Source organism: Eptatretus burgeri, chromosome 4 (assembly GCF_056783735.1).
Source record: "Eptatretus burgeri isolate ZD-2024b chromosome 4, Ebu_testis_v1, whole genome shotgun sequence".
NCBI classification, from domain to species: domain Eukaryota; kingdom Metazoa; phylum Chordata; class Myxini; order Myxiniformes; family Myxinidae; genus Eptatretus; species Eptatretus burgeri.
The window spans coordinates 115,389,444-115,405,605 of record NC_140964.1 but is presented as its reverse complement, the minus strand read 5'-3'; the positions used below and the strand labels follow the sequence as shown (position 1 = coordinate 115,405,605).

At 42.8% G+C, this 16,162-nt stretch overlaps 1 protein-coding gene across 4 annotated transcripts in view; it reads right to left on the bottom strand.

Moving 5' to 3' along the window:
* The window catches only part of LOC147028939 (ephrin type-B receptor 2-like), a 195,219-nt gene that overhangs the window by 85,109 nt on the left and 93,948 nt on the right, over positions 1-16,162 (bottom strand). For all 4 annotated transcript variants that reach the window (XM_085879832.1, XM_085879830.1, XM_085879831.1 and 1 more), the window contains exons 4-5: positions 7,342-7,497; positions 3,153-3,488 (exon numbers count right to left, since the gene is read on the bottom strand). In XM_085879832.1, the coding sequence (XP_085735958.1) occupies positions 3,153-3,488; positions 7,342-7,497 (492 nt within the window). The remainder of the gene's footprint in view (positions 1-3,152; positions 3,489-7,341; positions 7,498-16,162) is intronic.

The following is a 16,162-nucleotide window of genomic DNA, read 5'->3' as shown; positions in this document are numbered from 1 at the left end:
TTAGACCTCAAATGTTTTTAAGGGTGTGAACAAACTTTGGTACATCACGGGTGATGACGGTTGTGGTCAAGTTTCATCGAAATTGTATGTGTAGTTTTGGAGAAGAAAGCAAATACATATTTTGGGGGGCAACTGCCCTCACACCCTCTTCGAGCCACATTTTTCTAATGTCACAAACAAACTTTGGTATACCATGGGTGATGAGGGTTGTAGTCAAGTTTCATCAGAATTGCACGTGTAGTTTATGAGAAGAAAGCAAATACCTATTTTGGGGATAACCCCAATAGTGGCAAGTTTATCATGTGTGCCAAGTTTCACATCAATCGATTGACCAGCTTTCAAGAAGATGTTTTGAAGTTGTTCACCTTCAATTAATCTAAGATTACGGCCAAACCGCTTGCCCTGGGATGGACAAAGATTTTTTTTTTTAGTTTTCACTTAAATCCAAGCTGGTTGCCATGGTGATGTCAATATCAAAACTCGGAAACAATATGCATTAAATGGCATTAGCCTCAATATTGCTGTGAAGTTTCAACTTAATCGGAGCAGCGGTGCCGATGCTGCAGCTTCAACAAAATTTGGCGGGAAGAGTAAAAAATGATAATAATTTTCCAATTAAAACTGTGAGTAGTGAAGCAGGGCCCAAGCGTCGATTGCCCAATATGAGGCCAAGTATGAAGTTGATAGCATTTGCAGTTTCGGAGAAGGAGTTTTTAATTTCTTCTTTAAATCCAAGCTGGTTGCCATGGCGATTACAAAATAAAAATTTGGAAAAAAGAAGGAATTCGTTCCCATTCGCCCCAACATTGCATGGGAAGTTTCAACTTAATTGGAGCAGCGTTGCCGAAGCCACAGCTTCCACAAAAATTCGGCAGAAAGAATAATAATAAAATACCGATAACAATTGGAGACCAAGCATATGCTTGGTCCCCTAATAATAATAATCTTAATAAGAAGAAGAGGCTCCCACGCCCATGGGGCTTGGCAGCCTAATAATAATCTCATAGAGCATATAAAAGGGATACCTGGAAATATCACAAACAAGCTACAATTGTACGCTGTCCATGGTTAAGTGGCAATCCTTGAAAGAGCCATTGGGATGAAGATGTTCTGATATGAAATCTAAGAAGAATGCTCCAATGCGTTTAAAGTGTGAAAAAGACACAAAAAAGATTTCAGAACAAAAAGTGAAAAAACAAGGACAAATGTGTCCATGAGCCGCGTTTTGGTTTTGGTTCATTAAGGTTTTGTCTTCACCAGAAGAAGAAGAAGAACAAGAAGAAGAAGAACAACAACGTGGAGCTCTCTTAGAGCTGAGCGTTCGCAACGCGACGCGGCAAAAAGAAGAAGATGGCTACTTTTTGCCTCTCGAAGGGCTTCACTCTACATTATGACACTCATCCAAGAAGATTATAAACAGGAGGAAAAAAAAATTGAAAAATGGGCATAAACAGCACAACTAAAACAATGGACATGCTGAATAGTAACTTGCTGACTGCACATAAAATGGCATTATCACAAGCAGAGTAAATATCAACGATGAGACTGAGGACGAATCTCTGATTGCAAGAGGTGAACACACCGGAAATAAGGCCAAGCCACTTTGTATGCTATTTCTTCCGAGCAATTGCTTTGGCCATCAGATAATGTCGTGTCAGCATGACAACAAACTGATATTACTTTCGCCAATCAAGCTAAAACAAATTCCAACTGTGAAGAAAGATATGTTCGATGATGATGACAATGATCGATGATGATGATGATGATGATGATGTAACATCCTCTTTACAGAGTGTTGTTGCTTCCAAAACAGTTTCATGGCAAGGGTTATAGTGGATGGTTTGCCATTGCCTTCCCAGCATCGTTTTGTCCATACTCTATCCTTTCAAATGCTGAGCATCACCCATTTTCAAAGTCTTTGGTATGACTCCGCCAGGGCTCTAAACCACCGAACTCACAGACTCAGAGCAAATTCTCTAACCATTACACCACCAAGTCTGGTGAGATATGTAGGATAATACTGTATCATGAGAAGAAGAAAAACACTCACTTTGATAAAATTGCATTTGAAAGGGCAAAATAAATCATGATTTGAGCTTCATGGGATAGAGCCATTTCAAATTGCTACCTTCCTGAGTACTCAAAGGGGACGGAAGGAAGGAATCAACAAAGCACAGATCAGAAAAGCCATCAGCGCACGTTGCGGCCGAAACCAGACCAACGCAATCTCAGGGAAGCTTGATCACGGCCACCTACTTAGCGAGGACATGTTTGTCAATGGCTGCATGACTGCAGTGTGTCGCTTATGGTTGCTTTCATTTTTCATCTACAAACACAGAAACTTCAAAGGATTTCCTTAAATGTTTAAAGCAGCTGTGTAGTTCGGCCTGGTGTGCAAAATCCGACTCCATGCTTTACTTGTGAGCGGAATGGAAACGGAGGTTCTGTATGCCAATGAAGAGGAGATAATCTACAGAAACACCAAAGCTGAGTGTTTTCAATAATATGAATTTTAAAAAACCAAAATGATAAGAAGAGGTCACTGCAATAGAATTATGGCCAAGCTTGCTTCCTGATGCCTTGCCATCCAACATCCCAGCAGGAGTAGGCACTGTATGGTTTAGGAGCTCGAGAAATCCCTTCAGGCAGAGAGCCAGGGCCGGAAACAGAGTTTGGATTGTATAACTCTTAAAGAAGCAAACACTTTTTCTCCATCCCAAGCAGTCTGCTCTCTTACTCCAAGAGCTGGCTGGCTTGGATAGTGACTTGCCAGAGCATTTCAATAGTGCGAGGTCAGACAATTCCAGTCCAGGTTAATAGACAGCACAGCTCAAAGCTGAAACCAATTGATTGTCTGATAAGCTACAAACAGTGAGCTAACCCAGACCCATTTACTCTCGTAGTCTAGAAGGAACCTGGCGTTAATATCAATACCAAGTCACGACAAGATGATCAGTGATAAAGATTTGTCATTGGAAAACCTTGTAGGAGAATTATTCTTATGTAAATTCAATTTGAAAATGAGCATATTACTAAAATATATCAGAAAATGTAAAATATATTAATTATACACATTACCAAATGATGATCAAAAAAAAAACACAAAAGAAACGAAGTTTTGAAATTGAACGGAGAGATCAGAAAGTGCTCACCAGCTTGGTTCGTTGTGATGTTGACAGCAGCAAACTGTGGTTGATAAGGGCTGTGCTCCGAAACTCCATTGACAGCATGTACTTCAAATGTATACGGAGTGTGTGCTAGCAAGCGGCGGATTAGAACTCGGGACTTGCGCAGACCGTGCTGCCGGGGAGAAAATTGCACCGACTCACTGCAGCGTGTACACACACGCCTGTCTTTGGAACAGAGGCGGCAAACGATGTTGTACGTGATGTCCGTGCGTCCGCCGACGTCCAATGGCGGGTTCCACTCCAGCAGCACTGAAGTCTCATTTACGCTCGAGATTACTTGTCGTGGTGCAGATGGGGTGCCTGTGAATGGGCAAAAATACAAGTGAACACTGTGTAATGATCATGACAAAAAAAAAACAAAAGTAGAAAAACGAAGGAATTAGCAAACAACTGCAAAAAAGGGCAATGAGAGGAAAATGGCAAAGGAGAGTTTGTTATGTTTTGCCATTTTGTTTTGCTCTTCCATGATGCTCGATACCTGTATTAAAATTAGAGACATACAAAGATCAAATAGAAGAGCTTCGATGACGTCAATAATTCTTCAGCAGTGCCAGCTTCTTCAAAAGGATCTCCATAGCTTTGACCAGGCACATCACTTCCGAACAATAATTATTCTGCATAATGGCAGATAATGATTAAATACTTTCATATCGAGCGCATAACCATCACAACCATCCAAAATTGTCTGCGCTAAAACACATTTTCTTCTGACAAATGACTCCTTTGAAGGCAAAAGAAAAGAATGTGGTTTTTTTTTTTGTTTGTTTGTTTGAATAATCCAGAATCAACAAAAGAGCAAGAACTGCAGTGCAGAAGTCACAAAAGAACAACCAACTCAAGGTTTTGCCAAAAAAGACAAAGGCTCAGAAGGTCCAACGTCTTCGCCACGGAGTGGAGGGAGAGAGGGGGGAGTTTGGGAAATATGAGTTTCCACGCACTATGACTCCATCCAGCCCAAACTACATCAATGGTTTCATGGGTTTCATCATCCAATGCAGGTCTGTTCTGCTCCATTCCTCCAAGAGGCCATTTTAGATCGAAGCAGACACGGCCTGTGTTGACCCCTGATGAAGGCCTGCACTCTGTGGCTGAAGAATTGAACATTTTGAGTCTTTGTCTTTTTCACAAAATCCTGAGTTGGTTCTTCTTTTGTGTTCTGTCCTCACAATTTTGATGACTACAAGTCCTTTTTGGCTGCACAAGTTCCATTTTAATCTTTAATAATCATAATTTGGCATCATAATCTATCTATAATTCCAGCAATCTCTGTGTTTGTGTGTCTGTCTGTCTGCGACCGCCGTTTCTCGATGACCACCGGTCCGATCTGATTGAAACTTGCCAGGAATATTGTCGGGGACCCGCGGATGTGCCTTTTGAAGGTTTGATATTAATCGGACGAGCGGTTCCCAAGTTACGGCCATTTTATTGCTTTTTTCATTGTTGGAAAGGTGTATATATCGCAGCTGAAGTGTCGTCCCACCTTATCATGCCATTTTTTCCAAAAGATATCTCAGAATAATGATAACAGCAGAGTAATAATAATAATAGTATAATAATTGGCAGTAATGAAAGAATAACGTGATACAATGACCAATGTCTGTCAACCAATAACGGCCTATTGTCTGTCAACCAATAATGACCAATAACATCTGTCAACCAATGACAGGACACAGTGCTATGATGTCACGAATGACGTCACAATTCATGTTTATTTATTTATTTGTTTGTTTGTTTTTTTTGCACGATTGACGTCACAATTCTTCTTCTTCTTCGCTTAGTATGACGTCACAATCGACGCTGGGGACCTGAGTATGTGCCTTTTCAAGGTTTGATATTAATCGGACAAGCGGTTCATAAGTTACGGCCATTTATCTGTCAACCAATGACAAGACACGGTGCTATGACATCACGAATGACGTCACAATTAATGTTTATTTACTTATTGTTTTTTTTTTGCATGATTGACGTCACAATCCTTCTTCTTCATTTGGTATGGCATCACAATAGACGCTGGAGACCTGAGTATGTGCCTTTTCAAGGTTTTATATCATTCTTCATCCGTTTCAGCTGTTTCCCAAGTGTTTCCCAAAGTTTGAATTAATTGTTCAAATTATTAATTAATCCCAAGGTTTGAATTTTCCGAAGGGAAAGAGCTGTTTCCCAAGGGTTTGAAAGCTGTTTTTTCCCAAGGTTTGAATTAATTGTTGTGCTTGGTAAACATTTGTGAATACATTTACAGAGAGAGGGGCGAGAGAGGAGGGGAGGAGAGAGGAGGGGGGAAAGGGGGCGAGATGGGGGGAAGAGAGAGGGGAGGGAGAGAGGGGTGAGAGAGAGAGGGTGAGAGAGAGGGGTGAGAGAGAGGGGCATCACAATTCAAGGGATGGGGAGAGAGGAGGGGTGAGAGAGGGGAAGGGAGAGGGGAGGTGAGAGTGGGGGCGAGAGAGGAGGGGGAGAGAGGAGGGGGAGAGAGGAGGGGGAGACTAGGGGGGAGAGAGGGGAGAGAGGGGGCGAGAGAGAGAGGGGCATCACAATTCTTCTTCTTCGTTTGATATGACCGTTTGAATTCTCTCTGCTAATCCCAAGGTTTGAATTTTCCCAAGGGTTTGAAAGCTGTTTTTTCCCAAGGTTTGAATTAATTGTTGTGCTTGGTAGACATTTGTGAATACATTTACAGAGAGAGGGGTGAGAGAGGAGGGGGAGAGGAGGGGGAGAGAGGAGGGGGAGAGAGGGGGGCAAGAGAGAGGGGCAAGAGAGGGGGCGAGAGAGGGGGCGAGAGAGGGGCGAGAGAGGGGGCGAGAGAGGGGGTGAGAGAGGGGTGAGAGAGGGGGTGAGAGAGGGGGCGAGAGAGGGGAGGGAGAGGGGGCATGAGAGAGAGGGGGCATCACAATTAAAAAAAAAGATCATGTTGTAAGGTTATGAACTATCAACCATTGATGTATCTAATGGTAATTAAGTTGGTTATCGATGCACCATTCATTTCATCAGAACATTGTGGTAAGTCAATCCAGAGGAGGACGATGCATTAACTGCAGTTGGTGAAGTTTGATTCTTGAAGAGTGTCCTGGAGTTGGGAACAACACGTCCAAACCCATCCAAAAAAGGTCAAACTACAACATTTTGTGTTGGATAATTATCAAGCTTTTCAGATAATATTTTCAGATGCCAAAGTGGGTGATAGTCTGTTAATGAAGGATTATAAAGTTTACAATGATGTTGATGATGAAAGAGAAATCTGTTGATTTTACCTATCACCTCCTTCTCATTCGTTCCTCTTTTTCCCCACCTGTGGAACAAACGTCCACATTCTCTTCAATCTAATTCTTCCCTCCAGGTGTTCAAGACAGCTGTTCACCACCATCTTAGATTGTCCCCAATCTAAAATTATGATCTTTCTTATCCTCACAACCTCCAGCTCCTCCCCAACCAAACCCCCACCCCACCACAAGCCCTTTCTCCTTCCAAATTTCCAGTTTCTCCCTCCTGAGATTTTCCTTCTATATCCATCTTGTCCTTTGCTGTCTCCCATTCTTCCCCACACCCATTGTTTGTCCAACTCTCCCTCCATCTTGCCTTCAATTCTACTGTTGGTCCCCCCCTTCCTTCCCTCCCCATCCCTTTCTCTCTGCTATTCCTTTTGTCCTGTTGCGTCCTGATCCGTTCATTGTACTCGCTCTTCCATGGGCCTCGACCATCAATACAATAAAAATTCAGTCATTCATACAGGCTGTTATTTTTTTTACATTTTGAGATTCATTTTCAGGGTTTTGAAAGAACAGATGATGCCCATTTGTAAGAAATGGTTGAATTAGTCAAGACTAGTGCAAGCTGGTGATATCCCACCTAGATTTTATGCAAAAAAAAAATATTTTTGCCCATCTCATCTGCCCTTCGAGTGTATCTTGCAACTCATCTTCCATCACACAATTCCATATAACCACTGTTAATCACAATATCATGGCACAACATTGCTTTTGGCCTTGGAGGCCAAAATCATTTCAAGGTATGTTTTAGCCAAGGGTATGTTTTAGGAAAATACGACGAGCTAAAACACCATGGGGATACTGTTATCTTTAAGCAGAAAAAAAAAAAACGTTAAAACATAATATTTTGATGTACTCTGGTGGTTTCAACATGAAAAACTGGAATCACTCACTGGTGCAAGGCATGCTTGCAGGGTCGCTGCCTGCACGGTAGTAACCATTCCGACAGATGCAGCTCGTGGCTCCAGCAGCGGAGATTCGACTGCCTGGAGGACACTGTTGGCATTCTCCCTCACCCTGCACCGCCTTAAATGTCCCCTCCGGGCATGCTGCAAAGAGCGGGAAATGGCAGAAGGTTCGCTTCACCACTCACACTCCATCACAATTACAAACTTCATTTTCTTCTTGCCAAGGTCAAGAATCTCATGGGGATCATCGTCGTCATTTTCAATGCAGTCACGTAGCTCGGGATATGTTGAGGAAGAAAGATGCTAATGCATTTATTGTTTAATCACTTTGATGGCTGCCATTGTGATACCAGAACTTCACGCTGGAATCAAATCAAACGAAAATTGTGATGATTTCATGACCGGTTTCAATGTATACATGTTATCGCTGGAAATAACAAATCAACCTCTCAATTCATCACGTGATTATTACACTGCAAAGATGGAGCAAAAGTTTGTGTATGTGAGACGACGCACAAAATAAATTAGAAACCCTTGGAAGGCAAAAGCAAAATAACAAACAAAACTCGCTAAAGTTGTGCGAACGTGCCGAAGCAACCAACTTGGGCCATCCATTTCCTTTTTTTTAATTAAATACAGAAGTCGAAGCTCTTGGGGGAGCTAAACGTCTGGGAGCAACACGTTGGTAGACCGACAGAGAGTAAAAGGCTTGGGTAAGGCAACAGGAATGGATGAGGGAAAGAAGAATAAGAAGAAAAGGAAGTACAATAGGAAGAAGAAGAAGAATGGGAAAGGAGACAAAGAAATTAAATTATTTAATTTTTTTGGAGGTATCTGAGTAAGAATTCGATTTGAGGATGTACTTTAAAGTCAACTGTATTAATATCTCTACAGGAAATTTATCGGGTCCTGCATATCTTCAGATGTGTGAATAAGCTTGATAAACTAAGATTTATCGCTGAATTGCAATGAAGAACCAAGAAAAAAAAAGGGGATTTTTATTTATTTTTATTTTTTTTGCAACAAACACCTTTGCCTATGATGGTGTCTGAAAAGTAGATTCACACTTCTGATCCATCACACTCTGTGTTCGTGTGCAGTGCTCGCATTTGATGGATAACTAAATGTTATAATTTTTAATCTGGCTTTATCACACTGGGGTTGATTGGATAGCCAAGAGGTATGTACATTCGTCTCTTAGCTGTCGAGCTTGGGTTGAAATGTTGGCCCAGGTATAAACTGTTATTCTGGTGTTTCACTGGCAGGGCGAGGCATCAATATGTGAACCGTCCCTCTGACGGACGTAAAACAGGGCATCCCGTCGCCCCAGCATTCACTGAAAAGAAAAATCACATATTAAAGATCCCACGGTGTCCGTCGTGCAGAGGAGGTGAACTATCGCCGGTACCCTGGCCAAATTCCTGCGCACTCAAGTCAAATATCTTGTGTCCGTGTAGTGACCCATCCAGAATTGCAACCCTAGCCATGAAACTGCTTTGGCGGAACCGATGCTCTGTATCGAGCATGGTGCACAGGTACGAGTTTCCCACGCAACACCTTGAGCTGTCCGCTTGTTTTACGCTTTAGCAGTACCATATCCTGAGATTTTCAGCAATGTGAAGCAGTGAAAGTCAGACATTATTAAACCTTACTTTCACAGCCCATCATGTCCAACATTCTCAATATAATTCAGCAAACACTGAATGCCAGCAGTGGCCTACTTTACAACAGATAGACCACATCTGTGTGCACAGTTCAGCTTCACAGCACATGTAACAAAGCAACAAAAGATGCTCATGACAAGCTTTTGCATCCAAAACATCAATAGATGCTGATTTACAAGGAAGGCCATAGCTTGAAAATCCTGTCCAACTCCACAAACTCAATGACTTTCAACACCATCTAATCCAAACTACACAAATATAAAATGTGTAGTTAATAACAGACTCTAACAGCAGAAAAAGCATTGTTTTGCTACATCCGACCAATGACATTAACCGCTGCACCAAAAGCATACCGAATGGATGTAAATTGATAGTGATAGACCATTGAGTTCAGTATCTGTATTTTCTTAATCGAATCATTGGCATTTCCAGAGCAAAAGGTCACCAAACTAAAAGGAAAAATTAAAGGTACATATTGATGGGCTCGTATTCATTTGGCCCAGGGGTTCGTTCAATCCAAAATTCCCAGTTGGCTGTGCATACAAACTTTGTTTAAAATTTGAATTGAGGTGGCATTCCAATCAAGATCAAGAGAAGACAAACAAATTGATTGAGCAAAGCCAATACATGCGGCATGCAAATCGAATCTGTTTCCTTTTGAGTTTGTGTGTTAGTGCGTACACACAGGACCCAATCAGATTCAAAATTAATCAATCTACCGTGCTTCTCATGTCAACGCAATCACCGCTTTTCTGCCCAATTGCAGCTGCAAGTTAAAGGCACGTGCAGGGTATGGATTTTGGAACAATACGACCCAAAGTAATGGATTTGGCACGTAAACTGAGAAAGCAAAAGCAAAGAAAAAAAAGCAATGATAAAATACAACAAAGAGCCGTGGTGTCTCAAATTACCTTACTATTGCACTAACCCAGACAACGTGTGCGAGTTTACTCAAAAATGCTGCTAATCCAGCACAGGCGATGAAAGCTCACCGTGAAACAAAGCATTTCCGAGCTACGTCCTGCACCAGACACAGACCTATTGCATCCTGCAACTCCAGTGACTCCAAAGCATAGAAAGTGGAGCCACATTCTTTCATCTTAACCCTCCCTCTCACCATCCCACCATCCCCACCCACAGTCCCCCCTCCAACCTATTTTATTATCTCTCAGTGTCACTACCCTCCTTGGAATCTTGTACCATTTGGAGACAAGACCCATTGAAAAACTCACGGCAAACAAGCTAAGTGCCACTGAAATTGCTTCCAAAATATTGTCTCTGTATACCCGCGGTGCTATTCAAACAAGGGGTGAAAAACCACCGCACCCTAATGCGAACTACTCAGGTCAATGTTTGCATTGGTCAAACAAACCACAAATTACATACGTATGTTATCAGGAGCACGTCGGGTCTGGAAAAAAGCGCTTTCAGTTGGTCTAGGAAACATGTTAACAACACAAGGAAAATTATTATTTTCTTCGTTTTAATGCATCGAGTGACTCACCACGGTTAATGTCACCAAAAACGTGATGTTGATAATATAAAATCCATTTTACGCATTAATTGTGCTAAAATTAATACACCGAAAAAATACAAAAGAGCTTCACAGTCAGTGCAATAATTATAATTGCTTTGATTTGCTCAGTGTTTGCAAAAAAGAGCTTCAGAGGCATTTTTAATATTTTTTGTAAACAACTATATTAGAGTAAAGGGCTTGAGGAAAGGAAGCAGTAGTTGGGTTTTCGGGTAATGTTCTAATTACATTCAGCTCCACGAACTGGGTCAAAAATTGAATGAAGGAAAAAAAAATTCCATCTGATCTGGTGTAAGCTCATTGTTTTAAGGATTTTTTGTGGCCAACAGAGCGATCAAGAAAAGTACAAATGAGGCAAGGTGATTGACTGGATGAATAACTCTACCCCTACAGCGCATCTGCAATTTGGGATTCAGCTTACCAGCAAGACATTGTCCAGTGATTTAAGATAAAAACACAATGACCAAGTGCTTCTGATTGCATAGAGTAACTGTTAGCTGTGTGGGATTGCACAAAGTGGTTCAAACACAGGAATACATACACAGAGTGGTCAAAAATGATGTGCAACACACACACACACACACGTACATATATATATATATATATATATATATATATATATATATATATATATATATATATATATATATGTATGAATATACACAAATATATACATATATATAGAATACAACTCGCCTTCTGAAATTCCTGCTAATTAAAGATTAAATAAGATATATAAGTTCATGATAAAATCGATGTTTTTCAAAGTAAGATTTAGTTAATACAGAGAAAGAAGATAAGCCAGAAGGGAATTGATAGATTAAGTTATTCGGGGATGTAGATGGCACAATCATCTGAGGAGCCAAAATTGTATCCTCTCCTCTTCGTTTTCTTGTGGGCGGAAAGGGTGGCATTGAAGTCAGCACACTCGACTTTATGCTGTCTCGCCTGGGTATGAATCCCGACCCAGCTATAATCTGTCATCACGGTGTTTCACAGTCAGGGTGAGATATCAAGGAGTGTGCCGTCCCTCAGATGGACATTAAACGGGATTTCCATCTCCCAGCATTCATTGGTGGACGTTAAAAATCCCATGGTGTCCTAACTCCTTCGCAAAGAGTCGGCGAGCTATCACCAGCACCGTGGTCAAATTCCAAATTCTTGCCCTAACCAGCAGAGGGCATTGCATCAGTGGTATGCAGCCACGACCTTAGCCAATGAGGCCGCCAAACAGCCCATTGTTGCACACGAATGAAGAAGTTATATTGCACAATCTCAGGTGGTAGAATATATATATATATATATATATATATATATATATATTGTTACGGTGGTGAGCCACTGAATTAATACACCAGAGGGTTGACTCAGCCTGTCATCCTTCCGAGGTCGGCGAAATGAGTACCAGTATACTGGGCCGGTGCATACCCCAGTTAAAATAGGTGTACCATATCCCTGTGTCGTAAGAGGCGACCAGGGTTGCGTCAGGAAGGGCATCCGGCATAAAACATGTGCCAAATCACTATGCGGATCATACGGATGATCTGCTGTGGCGACCCCTAACGGGAGCAGCCGAAAGAAGAAGAAGAAGATATTGTTACAGTGGTGGAAATTCGCAGAACACCATTCAGGTTTCCTGAAGATCAGTTATTTCGATAAGTGTGTGTTCCAGGTTCGATTTCCCCACCAATGTATAGCGGGCAATGTTTGTGTGCCAGGCTGTGTATCTTTGAGTTCGCCGTTATTCTTTGCTCTCTTTTATTTTAAACAAACTCTACAACCACATCATCTCCACAACCATGCCATCCCCACCACAACGCCACAGAGTCCACAACCATGTCAATCTCCACAACACAGTGCCCTCCTCAGCAAACAGCAGCAAAATGCCGTTGTTACGAACTCGTGGCGCAACAGGAAAGCCACATTCCAGCGTCTGTGTGTAGTCAGCCGTGAAAGCGGCTGATTTGCATAAGTGGATCAGAAGGGCCTCTGCCAAGAAAGGAACTGTCCAATCAGTAGTGAGGGGGGGGGGCAGAGCCAGCCAGGGGTGAAGGGTCGAAGGTGAAAAGGGGGCGGTGCCGAACCTAGGGTGAGAGGTGGGGGAGCGGGCGCCCCCGGGCCGATAAAAAGCCATGCTGGAATGCCGAGAAGTCAGTCGGGAGGGCAGTTGGGCTGGGTCGTTGGAGACGGGAGAAGTCGCTATGGGCAGTCATCAGTGGAGCGTCGTCAGCTGGAGACGGAGCTCGTTGAACAGCCAGAGACGGAGCACATCGACAGCCGGAGACAGAGTGCGTCGAACAGCCGGAGTCGAGCAAGCTACGTCACGGTCCGAGCAGACGGCCCTGAGTTGGTCGAGCGATGCTGAGGAGTGAGCGGGTCCTGAAAGAGCATCAACTCTAAAAGAGCAAGGCCTGTTCGCTCCTCTGAAGCGTCGTCAGCCAGGCCCGATCGACTCGGCTGCGGGGAAGGCCAAGCGACCAAGGAGAGCTGCCCGCCAAGCTTCTCAAGCCGCTAAAGCGACTGGCGCGTTTTGCGACGCCCCAGGTGGAACAGAGACAGATACTGAGGGTCGCCGAACAAAAACCCATTGAGTTTCCACCAGGGCGGCAAGGTAACCAGCCCGGCCTCTCAGAGCCCCTGCAGTCATCCCGGCTCTGAGGAATATTAAAGGTTTACGAGCCAGTGTCTTTTCTTTCTTGGGGTTTTGTATGAAAGATTAAATGTATGTATGAAAGATTTTTGTATGCACAATGTCTTTCAGCCTTGTCTTTAAGTAGAATTGTTATTAAGTGCATGCTGTAAATGGAATAGCAATCGGCTGTAGGCTTTTGTCTTGTCCCCTATCCCCATTCATTGACTGCTTACGTGTAAAAATAAATAACCCATTGTTTGAATGTCAACCTGCTCGTTGCGTCCCTTCCTGTATTGACTGCCATGGTGCGCTCGGGATATTAACTGGCTATTAAGACCGATAAAAGTGATCATTTGGTCCAACAGGATTTGGCGATTTAAAACTGCTCAGCTTCGCATACGGAACGAGCTACTTAAGCGGCTCGTTTTCGTGCAGGTCCCATCGAGGTATAAACTCCCGGTATTTCTGTCCGCGCGAATAATTTGGTACATCAAGAATTTGGCGATCAACCCTGCAGTGCGTGGACAGAATAATTGGCTAGTTTATGATGCGTTAAGGCATCCGTGACTGGATTTCGGCATTGGTCCGGAAAGTCACGACTGGATTGTCGCCATCGGCGGGTGCGCAGCCACAATTCGACTGAAGCAGTCTTCCGCACGCCGAACGCGGCGGAATCCACAACACATACATATATATATATATATATATATATATATATATATATATATATATATATATATATATATATATATATATATATACATATATATATATATATATATTCACATATTTTCTTCTTCTTTTGGCTGCTCCCGTAAGGGGTCGCCACAGCGGATCATCCGTATGATCCACATAGTGATTTGGCACATGTTTTACGCCGGATGCCCTTCCTGACGCAACCCTGGTCGCCTCTTATGACACAGGGATATGGTACACCTATTTCAACCGGGGTATACACCGGCCCAGTACACTGGTACTCATTTCGCCGACCTCGGAAGGATGACAGGCTGAGTCAACCCCCTGGTGTATTAATTCAGTGGCCCAATGGGGCTTGAACTCAGGACCTTTTGGATCCCAAGCCGCTGCCCAAACCACTGCGCCAACACCAGGCTTATATATATTCACATATATACATATATATTTTTATTTTTTTTAATATATATATGTACACATACACACATACATACATACATGCATCGGGACCATATTCCATGCAGAGCGTTGGTGCTGTCTAAGCAGTCTCCCTGGCTATTGGGCACAATCCTGGATGGGTCGCCACCCTGACACAGGATACCAGCAAGCTGGCACTCATTTTGCCAACCTCGGAAGGATGACAGGCAGAGTCAACCCCACCTGGTATTAATTCAACAGCCAAGGGGGATTTGAACTCAGGACTCTCAGATCCCAAGCTCACCACCCTCAGCATTAAGGCAACACGAAGCACATATATATATATATATATATATATATATATATATATATATATATATATATATATATATATATGTATATATATTACACCCTGCACACACCCTCATTCCTTCCACCTTTTCTCCTCTACTTCCATGTCTTCTAAAACCCTGTAGACATTGATGAAGCACTGGTATCAAGGGCTGCAGCACAGCGCATTTGCACAGAGTTTCACACTGGATATCAAAATGTTCTTTGATCCTCAAACCTTCCTTAACATCACAGCCGTAGGGATGTATGTCGCATGATCATAACATCCCACGTTTAACTGAACTTCCATTGTTGCCCGACTCCGACGTGACATACTGTTTCAGGGTTTTCAAAAGCTAATCTCATGTCTCTATGCACAGGATCTTTGAAAGAAGCTACTTCTTACATCGACTGTGGTTTTTCAAAGGAAAACGTTATACTTCACAAAAATGATAAGCTACTTCTAGAAAACTTCTCTCATTTAAAGATAAACATTTAGAAAAACATGTTAACAGTTCCATAAATGGAGATTTCAAAAGACAAAGCAGCAGAAAAAAATTAGAGTTCATAAATCACTTTTGAATAAATAAATCATTTTCAGAGTTATGACAATAAACTTTTGAAGTTTACTCAAAGGATTCATTGGAAATGTAATGAGCTAACAATAAAAATTGGAACACTCATTTTTTTGAATATATCACATCTGTCAATTTTATTTTTTGTATACATTGTCAATGCTAGTGTAAGAGCTGGAAGAGGAGGGTGCTTGGGATTGGGGTCATTTGTGGTCGAAGAGATCAGGAGTATGGATGGGGATGACATGTGGTGGTGATGAACAGCTGCTTGAAGCCCTGGAGGGAAGAATGGCACTGGACAGACTGGGGGAGTTGGTTCCCCAGGATTATGTGTGGCCTACAGAGAAAGAAGGAACAGATGAGTGGACTCCAGGAGTTTAAAAAGAAGAGGGGTCACTGGCAGACTATGTGTGCCTTGCAAAAACCTGGGATGGACAAAGCCAAGAGGGGGTAGAGGGTCCATCCATCCATCCATTGGGACCATACTCTGTGCAGATCGTTGGTGCAGCCATAGCAGTCTCTTTGGCTATTGGGTACAATCCTGGATGGGTCGCCACTCAGACACAGGGTACCAGCAAGCTGGCACTCATTTTGCTGACCTCGGAAGGATGGCAGGCCAATTTAACCCCACCTGGTATTAATTCAACAGCTGAGTGGCATTTGAACTCAGGACGTTCGGATCCCAGGCCCGCCGCCCTAACCATTAAGCCAACACCAGGTTAAAGGGTCCAAGACCAAAAATGAGGCGAACGAATACAAAGAGGCCACCAACATGTCTGCAAAGAAAAAGTAACAGGCCAAGACACTCTGCCTCATTGTGGGAGAAAGCAATGATTTTAAGAGCCTTGCTTTTCAAGGCATCAACAAAGTCATAGTGTCATGCAGGGGCACCACCCCAAAGGGGAGAGCAGTACTCCATCGAGCTGCAAATGAAGGCCTTGAAGCTTGTCAAAAGTTCCGA